Genomic DNA, 10,403 nt, shown 5'->3' on the forward strand with positions numbered 1-10,403 from the left:
AAAATACAGATTTGACTGACATTTGTTTTAGAAATTGATCTGAACTATCTTCCATCCAAGTTGCTAAAAGCCTCTCTTTCACCAAGCTGGTGGGGGTTATGATACCTGTTTAGGAATGACCTCAAGTGTAGAGTGATTTTAATGATTTTAGGTCACCCACTGACCATTTGATCATGTAACAAGTGTACCGGTAGAAAAACTGTGGGTGGAAGGGTCATGCTCTGGCTGGAAAGAAAAGGAACCAAATCTGTGCATCTGATGATTAAATATTAAAGAGTTGCCTAGTATTGTTCTCAGAGAAGTCTATTTATTCAATTTAAAGGGCTTTTAAATTTGCCCATCTGTTTCATTTCTCCTTAGCATCTGAATCATCAAATAGGCTATTTTTTGTTACGTATATTTGAAGTGAAATTGTGCCCAGTTTCTTAGAAGCAGAAGTGAATCATTCCAAACACACACAGAGTTTATGAGAAAATCAGACCAGACCACACACTAAAGTAGTCTAATCACAGACGGAAAAGAGGATCTGTGCTAATATGAGAATTATTCACTGGTCTAATTGAATAAAATGATCTGCTAAAAGAATTACTCCTGTAAAAGCATCATCTAGCCCCAGATTCAGTTTATGTAAGAATATATAAGCATGAAAACTGTTGAAGTGCATAAAATTCTGTTATCCCTAATTAACTAAAACTACTCACAAGCTTGCACCTATCAGTAGGAGAAAAACATACTAATACAGATTCTGAAAATAATTAATTATTTTTGGACAAACCCAACTCCTAAAGTCGTTATGATGTATTTTTAATGGGTTCTTCTTGAGTGGATTCTTATTTGATTCTGGGGTGGATTTATTGTGAGAGGCAAGTGCTAAAGCCTTCATTCAAAAGAACGTCTATGAAAAAAGAGAAAAACTGCTGAAAGCTGTTGCCCCATTGGTGTATCCAAGTGCAGCTTCCTGTTATTTCATTTGATGAAGCAGTTTCTCTTCTCAGAACCAGACTCGGGGTACGTTGCCGATGGTATCACAGTGAAACTGCTACGCTGGAGCACATGGCCACCTAGGTAAGTGTGCAATAGCCAAGAAGCCAGCAGATAAACACCTTACGTTCTGATACAGGTTACAAGCTGGCTCTCTCTTAATGTGATGCTGACATCGTACAACAAAACTAAGGGACAAAAAAGGGGCTGGAAAAGCTTGCTTCCCCCCCCCCCCCCAGCACAAGTGGAATATGAGGCAAAAGGGTGAATGATTTCAAAAAGAGAGAAGTCATGCCAGCTTGATTTATTGCTCTAATGGTATTGCCATGATGAAAATATCTATTGCTTAGAAGGAGAGGGGGAGAAGGAGGAAGAAGAAAAATATTTGGGGGAGTGAGTTTTCAGGTTTCTGAGCTATCCAGTCCTTACTACTAAATTGCCTCAGCATAAGCCTCACAAAGGATTCCAGCAGCTCTTCTACTACTGTTTTTTAATATTTGTGTTGCATTAACAAGGTACTCAGCACTATTTGTAACAAAATAAACTTACCAGAAAAATGAACTGCACTAAAAAGAGCATCTTAGAATTCCAAAAAATATTTTGTACAGCTTTTTTATGTATGCTTAAAATAATACTCACCTGTGTCGTCTACATCCTAAAAATCACTTTTTTTTTCTATTTCTGTATAAGTCAGTTCATGATAGCAGAATTTTTATCCTTGATATGATAATCCATTAGGTACCTCCGAGTTAACAAGCTTGAGCTCTTTTAGACTTGCTTCAGACTCTTGAATATCAGAGAGAACTATAGGTGAAAGTTAGCATTGCATGAAAACAGATGCTGTTCCTTTTAAACAAAAAGTGAGATAGAGCTCATCTTACTGAAATATGTATTTCAACGTTCCCAAACTGTGAGGGCTTTCAAAATTAACTTCTGGGATCTGCTCATTAAATAAAAGATTCAGCTATGGAAGGTACTTGTACTTGAGGAAATCAGCTTGGCTCCATAACTTAGTGTAAGAACACAAACCAGTCTACGGTTGAAACGGGTTTGAGAGAAAACAGAAATCAAGAAAACCATCTGTCCTTCCATCTTGTGGCTACTCTACAACTGCACCACTACAGCAGCTACTTCACAGATCTAGTTCACACAACATTGTTTTTTCCCCGAATATTATCTACAGAGCAAAGTACTTGCAAAAGCTTATCATGTTATAATGAATATTGCTTACAGCAACTCACCCCTTTTGAGAACTTGAATTTGAAATAAAGGACATATAGTGACATTTATTAGTAGCAGATATTTTGAAGATTATTAAGCTGGTCATTATTGGCTAACACAAGACTTTTTTTGATTAGCAACTAAACTTCTCTGTTAATAACAAAATCTTTGAAGTCTTCTCCATCTTTCTTGATTATATAGACTATATTAGATTTCTTTTCTCTAAAAAGATAAAAAAGATTCTTCCATTCTTCTCTTAGAAAGTCAATTATGAGATTATTTCATATAAGATTATGAAATTCCCATTTTGTATTTGTGCTTATGAAAGGATAATTTTATGCCAAATGTGTTACTTTCAAAATGTCTTAAGTGGGGAGACTATAGAAAGCTCTCTTTGAATCTAAAAGAGATACTATAAGAATGCATCAATGCAGTTATTACCTGTAATGAATATTTTTCTCCAAAAACATTCACGAGGTTTGTTTACGGGCTTGCTTACATACATTCCTTGAAGCATAACATTTGCTAGTCCATTTCTCTAAATTTTATTTCTGACTGCTACTTGTATTTTATTTTTCTAGAGTTCTTGTACAGCAAGTTTTCTGTAGCAAAGTAACAAAGGGACTGGCACAAAGATAATCATTGCATAGTCTGACTAGCAGAAAGAATTAACTGAAAAAAAGAAGTGAACTGGAAAAAGAAGGAAAGAAAATCCTGTGTATTTTTGCACTGGAAATACATCTGATTCAAAAACAAGTGTACAAAGTCGGGGACAGGCCTCGAGTTACAGTGAGTGTGGAACATGAACGTTGGGCCATTTGACTGTATCTTGACACAGAAATTCCTTGGTAGGTTTTTAGAGAAATTTTAACAGTCAATGGGAAAAACGATGAAATGTTGTTTTAGACACGGTATCTATAAAACAATAACATCCTCCTGGGCAAAATCAGATAGGTGCACTCAGTAGCTGAGAGAAAACCTGTGAACGTGTCACATCATTCAGGGAAGACAAATCATTTTTTTCATAACATAGTCCAAATTATCAGAAAAAAAAATCTAAGCAAGTAACTCAGTAGAGACAGCTTTGCCTGAGATATGGTTCCAAACAACTACAACTAAATAGGTTGTAATCAGGAGCAAAACAGCCCTTTCTGCTTTCATGTTTCTGTGCAAGAAGCTGCAACACACTCTCTACAACATATATATAACAATATACTGCATTTGCTGGGTCTTTGGCATACTTCAGTGTAGGTCATCAATACATGCCAGAATGACACACTTCTTGTTATTGTTCTCATTGAAAGCATGTCCTCGTATAAATAGAATCAATGTGTCATCAAAGCCGGGAAACAGATTCCCTGGGGAAATTAAACTGCCTCCTGGGCCAGTCATTTTCCTTTGTTCATATAAACTATTGATGATACTATTAAAAAAAGAAAACCATGGGGTACAGTGACTTGTGAACAGAAAGGACGAAAAAAATTGCTGAGGTGAGAAAATCTGGCTGGTCCCAGCTCTCTTCTTTGAATCCTGACTTCAGTGCCCCAGACTGCCATTATCCAGTGATATCTTAAAATGTTGGTTCCTTGAGGCAGATTTCAGAAGAGCAAAGCAAAGTCTCGACCCACAGAACGTGCAGTCTAATTCAGACAAATGCAACATACAGACTTATGCTCAATGAGGTCAGCAGAAGAAAACCTGTAGAAATAGCGTGTTAAAAGAGAAAGCTGAAGAAAAAGAAGGTGGGAGGTATGAAGACATCAGCTTCTTGGTCTGTTAGCAGGTAAGAAAGAGCTGATAAAGCTAAAGTGTCGGAGGAACTGTGCTGCGTTATGTGGAGACAAGTCAGGAGCTTGTAAGCATGATGAGTCTGTAATATAACAAGTCGATTAACAGTAGAGAAAGAGTTTGTGAGGGAGGGAGAAGGAATTCCAATTTCCCAATCATGTGACTAGTCTAAACACTACCCCGTGCGCTCACTGCATTGCATGCATGCTTCTTAAAGGGCATGTTTCCCTATTAGACATGAATAGGTCCATCATAGGAAAAAGGATGCTAAAATGTAACTGGAAAAGAGGGGTACATGTTTTATCTTTCACTCGACGGATTGCTCAGCACGTGTCTGCATCACTGTTGATCAGAAGTGGGCCAACAAAACCCTGGGATCCAATTTCTAGATTTTTAGTTTGATCCTTTTCTGTTTGAATGTGACACTTACCTATAGTGATAAGCCTACGATGTCCTATTTACCATGTGGTTTTAATAAACCACACCAAAAAGCAGGTATCTGGTGCTAGTTTTAAGTGCAGACACTGTGGTGTTTTTTAATCAGTCATCATCTAGGTAAGTTAATAAAGCTGCTCATTGGACCAAACTGACACGTCCTTCTTAGGAATTTTCCTTTTCTTTCAAGCCTGTGAGCAAGTTTAGCGTTACCTGTGAAGAGTTAGTCAGCTTGGTCAGATAAAGCAGTGGCTGGTAACACACTTCCCAGCTATTTCTGTCATTTTCTTTCTGACTAGAAGTGAGAGTTTCGCTACAGAAGAAGGTCTGTGTGATAACCTCTCAATACAGGCTGTAAACCTTCTCAGGTTTCTCCGACAAATCCACAAACCTCCACGCAAACACATCAAACCCATAAAGCGCAGGATGAGTTTGCCTACCACGTAGGAAAACCCCTGCACCCTAAGTTATCTTCAGTTAGAGCTGTTCCCCACGTGGGAGCAGTTCTAGACAGCACTATCCTGCAACCTACTCATTCTGCAGCCTCTTCACCTCCTCAGCTGACAGTCTAGGCACAACCACAAATGAGTCACAGGCGCGTCCAGGGAAGAACTCTGAAGCAATTGGCAGTAAAACTGGACTGCAGCAAATAGTCCCCATTCTTTCGTTTCTTGAATGTAACAGTTCAATCTTTAGAGAAGAAAATTGCTAAATATCAAAGCTGTGATATAATCAGTGGGTACAAATGCTCTCATAGCTAAGGTGTTACTCCCTTTCCTACTTAAAGGTCAGCTCTCATAAGTGCTTCTCAAACCCACGAACACAACTTCTCCAGTTCCACAGCTTTACTCAGGGCTGCCATTTTACTTGTATTTTCACGTTGAAGCTGTTGATAACCACAGCCCTGATAGCGTGTAAGATATGCTTAATTGACATGGGTTTTACATCCAGGTTGCTGATACTGGCTTTAAAAACTCATGTAAAGCTGCTGCAATTCTTAGAGGAAAGAAGAGAAAATGAAAAATTGTACTCACAGAGAATCTCCATCTCACATGAGTCTAAGTGACACCCTAATAGATTCTCCTGTGCATGCATGAACCCAGTAGCCTGCCAGGTTTCACATGATGGTTCCTGGAAAATGCAGTGCATCGGCTAGAATAGTGAAGTTGACAGCAAGATCTTCAGGGCTTGCACAGAAAAGAGGCGAGGGGAAGTAGGGAAAGTGTGAGGATGTGACAAAACAAGAGAGTGATTACTCTTAGGGACATATAACAGCCACACATTTTCATCTTCTGAGAAAATCCCAAGATCTGGAGATATCTAAATTCATCTCTTTCTGTCCTTCTCTCTCCATTGACTCAGAAAGGAGGAGGGTAATAAAGAGGACAAATCTGTCAGTTTGGCATGGCCAAAACCCTCTTCTGCTCCCCTCTATTATTATGGTGTACTTTCTGATCTCTTTTCACTCTCCCACAAGAACAACCTGGAATTGCAAAACCTTACCCCTCTAGAAGCGTCTCAGCTTCGTGTCCCCTTTCTGCTCTATAAGCCTGCATCTGACTGACCTTATCCTCCTCAGAGGTTTGGATTCTTCTTCTTCTTCTTCTTCTTCTTCTGCATGTGTCCCTCCAGCAATGTCTAAAACCTTTGATCTCCTACACGTAGTTGCTTTCTTCTAAAAAAAACAGCCACCAGGAAGCCCATAAAAACAAACAATAATGTTATTGTTAATAATGTTGTTGTTATAGCTGACTTTTTTTTTCTTTTTGGTAACAGAAAGATATTGCAGTCCAATGGATGGAATCTTACCAGCCAGGTCCTGAAGAACTAGCAGGTGATGACCTGTCAGACTACAGAGGGTTTTTTATCGCATCCAGACTGGAATTAGCCCAAAGATATTACTTAGGGTGGACAATGAACAACACTGCTAGGTGCCATGATGATCACACCCTGGATAAGTATTTGTTTCCATTTGTGTACAGCACTGTAATGGTCATCAGTATTCCCATCAACTGCATATTCCTCTGTGCATCTTGTGTTCAAATGAGGAAGAGGAATGAGTTAGCAGTCTACCTCTTCAGCCTTTCGCTGGCTGACCTCTTGTACTCTCTGATCCTGCCTCTGTGGATTGATTATGCCTGGCATGGAGATAACTGGAGGCTCTCTGCCTTACTTTGTCAGATTTCTGCCTTCCTTATGTATATGAATTTCTACACCAGCACTGTGTTGCTTGCTTGCATCTCTGTCAACAGATACCTGGCATTAGTTCACCCTTTGAAGCTCCAGCATTTGCGCACAAGAAGATTTTCCTTGATTGTCAGCATAACTGTTTGGCTTTTTGAAACCATCTTGAATTCAGTCATCTTAGTAAACAAAGAAACATTCAGTGATCCTTGCAATTCCACTAACCACACATTATGTTATGATAAATATCCCCTGGAACGGTGGCAGGCACAACTAAATATATTCCGGATATGCTTGGGTTACCTGGTCCCTTTGATAATCATTGTGTTCTGCTACTATAGAATCTACCAAGTGGTGAGGTGTAATCAAGCCACAGTAGATGAAGAAAAAAAGAAAATCAGGAAACTAATACTGAACATCACAGTCACTTTTATTGTTTGCTTCACTCCTTATCATGTGGTACTGCTTATTCGCAGCATCAAAGAACCTTACACCACTAACCCGCAGTTTGTCCAGCTGATGTATAAGATTTACAGAATAACCCAGGCCTTAACAAGTTTGAATTGCATTGCTGATCCTATTCTTTACTGTTTTGTGAGTGAAACTGCAAGAACAGACATTCTGAATTTGCTCAGGTGTTGCCTGTATTTACAAAAGCGTGAGGGAAACCAAGCAAAAGCCAATGCTCTGTGTAGCTGTGCTGTGAAGAGGAGTGCACTGATCATGAGCAGAACTTCCTGTGAGACTCTCTCAAAAATTTCCGAGAGAGTATAGTCAAAGCAACATTTGATAAGATAAAGGGAAAAGAAAGAAAAATTCTTCCACAGCCTGTACCTAAGAAATACCCCCAAAATTAGACACTCGTCTAAGTGAAATTAGTAGTGTTGGGGAATAAAGAGCAGTCTTTTATTGCGGGTTTTCCCTACAAATAGCACAAAGAGTGCATCATCTGGAAGGTGAAAGAGAGTCTAGACTTCTGAGTTCTCTGGAGCTAATAATGACTTATTATAGGGTCAATGAAATCAATGAAGCATGAAAACATATCTTTAAATCAGGCATGGTACGTAAATGAATGTCAATAAACAAACTCACAGTCAAGAAACGTGAACATGACATACTGACAAAATTACCAAGGAACCCCCCTAAAATTGCCTCCTGTCCCAGCTTGCTAGCCAGCCCACATGCTGGGCATACATGTACTCAGCAGGAAGAAGGCTGGAGTCCTCTTAACCTAGTCATTTGTTTCCATTTTTAAAAGAAAGCTAAACCTTAGCTGGTGAGGAGCCTATGGCGGGATTATCTTTTAAATCAGTACTGTGATAGAAATGAATAAAGCATGCGTGCACACATGCGTACACACACAGACATGTGCACACACTCACACAGAAGTTATTCAAATGATTGACAAAGGAGTAGCTAGAGAGAGTATAGTAAATCTTTTTAATTTGATGATGCAATTTATGCTGCCATGATGGTTTCTGTGTTTCAGAAATGACTCAGGTCTTTCTGCTGCATACCCCTGAGAGCAGCCACTTCTTAAATGGTCTACCTCATGTAGACAGGTACTTACCTGCTCATAAGCTTTTCAGCTTTTGTATTCTTTGGAAAATGTATGTTCTAGTGAATGACCCTATGTCATGTGGTTTCATTACAATAGGAATATTTCAGATATTCAAGATTCATTACTTAGAGTACACACAGAGGAACAAACTCTAGCCACTGATGGTTTAACTCAGACAAAATTTTCCCCTGATACGTGCAGAGAGGAAAGGGAAGGATTGAAAAGTGAGGTTTCACCTCTCCACAGCGTAAAAGACCAATCTTCAATCTTGCCTATTATGACTGAAATCTGGCATGTGGTTGTGTCTGCAGAGTCAATAGAGCAAGAAGGTTTATATCAATTTACTTATCTGCGAATGGATGCCTCAATTACATTTTCAAGGGCTCCCAGTCTGCCAGGTTAAGGAAGAAGATACAAACAAACAATAAGAATGACAGCAAAAGAACCTACACTTTTAGAAAGGTTGAAATTAGCACAACTCACAAGTACGGGCGCTGGTTAATTCAGGGATCTGTACTGCACAGGTCCTGCAATTGTTATTTGACTCACTGTTGGACGGTGGGCACTTGTCAGTGAAGCTGGTGAAAAGGCAGTTAAAGACACTGTGGAAAAAATTTTTTTTCTCCTCTCACAACCTTTTCGCTTTTTAAAAACTTGTCAGGAAGAATGTCTGGCTATGGGTGTTCCAGTTTCATGGGGAAAACATTATTTCATTAAAAAAAAAAAAATCTCCCTCTAGCAAGTCTGTAATGGAGAGATTTTGACCAGTACTTTTAAGCACACTTCTAGATCTGACCTTATACTGGGAGAACTAGTACACAGTGGTCACAAACAATATGGAAATTCTTACGAGAAGATACTTGTGCGTATAAATTATAAGTTTTTCCATCACAAAGAGCCACAATCATTGATTTCACAAGTTCCTGTTTGTGTCTATTTATGCTTTCAATTCACTTCACATTCTGAGAGGGGAACTTATGGGGAGAGGCTGAGGAAACTGGGCTTGTTTAGCCTGAAGGCTAAGCCTTCCCATGAAGGCTTCAGGGGGACCTGATGGCAGCCTTGCAATACTAACAAGGAGACTACTGAGAAGATGGAGCCAGGCTCTTCACAGCACTGCATAGTCAGGGGACAAGAAACAACATGCATAGGTTAAAAAAGGAAAGATCTGGACTAGATATAAGGAGAAACTTTTTCACCAGGAGGACTGCCAAGCAGTGAAGCAGGTTGCACAATGACATTATGTGCTCTCCGTCCCTGGAGGCTTTCAAGACCCGGGTTAAGCCCTGAGCAACCTGGTCTGACCTCATAGCTGACCTTGCTTTGAGCGTGAGGTTGGACTAGAGACCTCCTAAAGTCCATTCCAACCTGTATGATCTTACGATCCTGTGAACTTCATAACCATGTTTGTCATTACTCTGGCTGATACCTTCTCTAAAAGAGTATATTCCCTTCCCTTCTTTGTTTCCATTTATCTATTTGCTGGATGTTGTTTTGTTTTAATGTTTTCTTTCCTGTAATTCCTTCTTACATGTTATGAAATGAACAGTATGCAAGTAGCAGTGCAAGTTACTTCACCACTGATGTGTCCCTATGCTGACCTAAGAACATAATGTATTTTGCAACAGAATGTGAAATGTCACTGCATCGCTAGAATAAAAGAGGAACTAATCTTCTTCTTGTGACTTCATTGTACTCTGTGTCAGAGACTACTGTTTCATCCCAAAGATTAATTTCTAGCAGGCACAAGGTAATGCAAACTCCTACTCTTTCTGAAGACATTTGTGAGTCACCATCATCAAAAGAACAAGCCCACCTGCAACACATCAGCATCTGACCTCTTTCAAGAGCATGATAGGGTGGGTAAATAAGAACAAAAACAAGAATGCAATAATCAGAGGGCTGCAAAGAGATGCCAAGTGGCAGCACAGATGAGGTACTGGTGAAGCCGCAATCTCACAGCACCCGAGTGAGGTGAGCAGAGCAGGTCCAGTGATGGTAACCAGGGTCAGCCAACAGTCCCTTGATCACCGGACAAATCTGTAGTAACAAGGCAGGTCTGAGGTCAAGCCAGGAAGTCAAGTCAGCAAGGCAAGGTCAGGAGCAGCAAGGTAGAAGGGCGAGCGTGCCGTCGCTGAAACAGAGCTTAGGCAAGGATGAAGGGCACGTGCCTGAGCTTAAAGGCAGCTCCTGTGCCAAGGAGGGAAGCCCACCGCAGAGAATCCTCGCAGAT

General features: G+C 39.9%; 1 protein-coding gene across 2 annotated transcripts; it reads left to right on the plus strand.

Annotated features, from left to right (window-relative positions):
- Nucleotides 1-964: 964 nt before the first annotated feature.
- On the plus strand, nt 965-9,831 carry GPR65 (G protein-coupled receptor 65). Of its 2 annotated transcripts, XM_068946736.1 has the most exons (3): nt 986-1,065; nt 2,784-3,985; nt 6,202-9,831. In XM_068946736.1, exon 3 carries the CDS (start codon nt 6,223-6,225, stop codon nt 7,381-7,383), a length of 1,161 nt encoding a protein of 386 aa, XP_068802837.1. In that variant the 5' UTR covers nt 986-1,065; nt 2,784-3,985; nt 6,202-6,222; the 3' UTR covers nt 7,384-9,831. The 2 variants fall into 2 exon arrangements, with proteins under 2 accessions (XP_009688127.1, XP_068802837.1); XM_009689832.2 differs by lacking the exon at nt 2,784-3,985 and having other exon boundaries at nt 965-1,065.
- The last annotated feature ends 572 nt before the right edge of the window (nt 9,832-10,403 follow it).

The sequence above is a fragment of the Struthio camelus genome, chromosome 5 (assembly GCF_040807025.1).
Source record: "Struthio camelus isolate bStrCam1 chromosome 5, bStrCam1.hap1, whole genome shotgun sequence".
Classification (NCBI taxonomy): domain Eukaryota; kingdom Metazoa; phylum Chordata; class Aves; order Struthioniformes; family Struthionidae; genus Struthio; species Struthio camelus.

Bases quoted from the DNA above. Each gene is read 5' to 3' on its own strand.
- GPR65 (XM_009689832.2), top strand. From the start codon at position 6,223: ATGGAATCTTACCAGCCAGGTCCTGAAGAACTAGCAGGTGATGACCTG.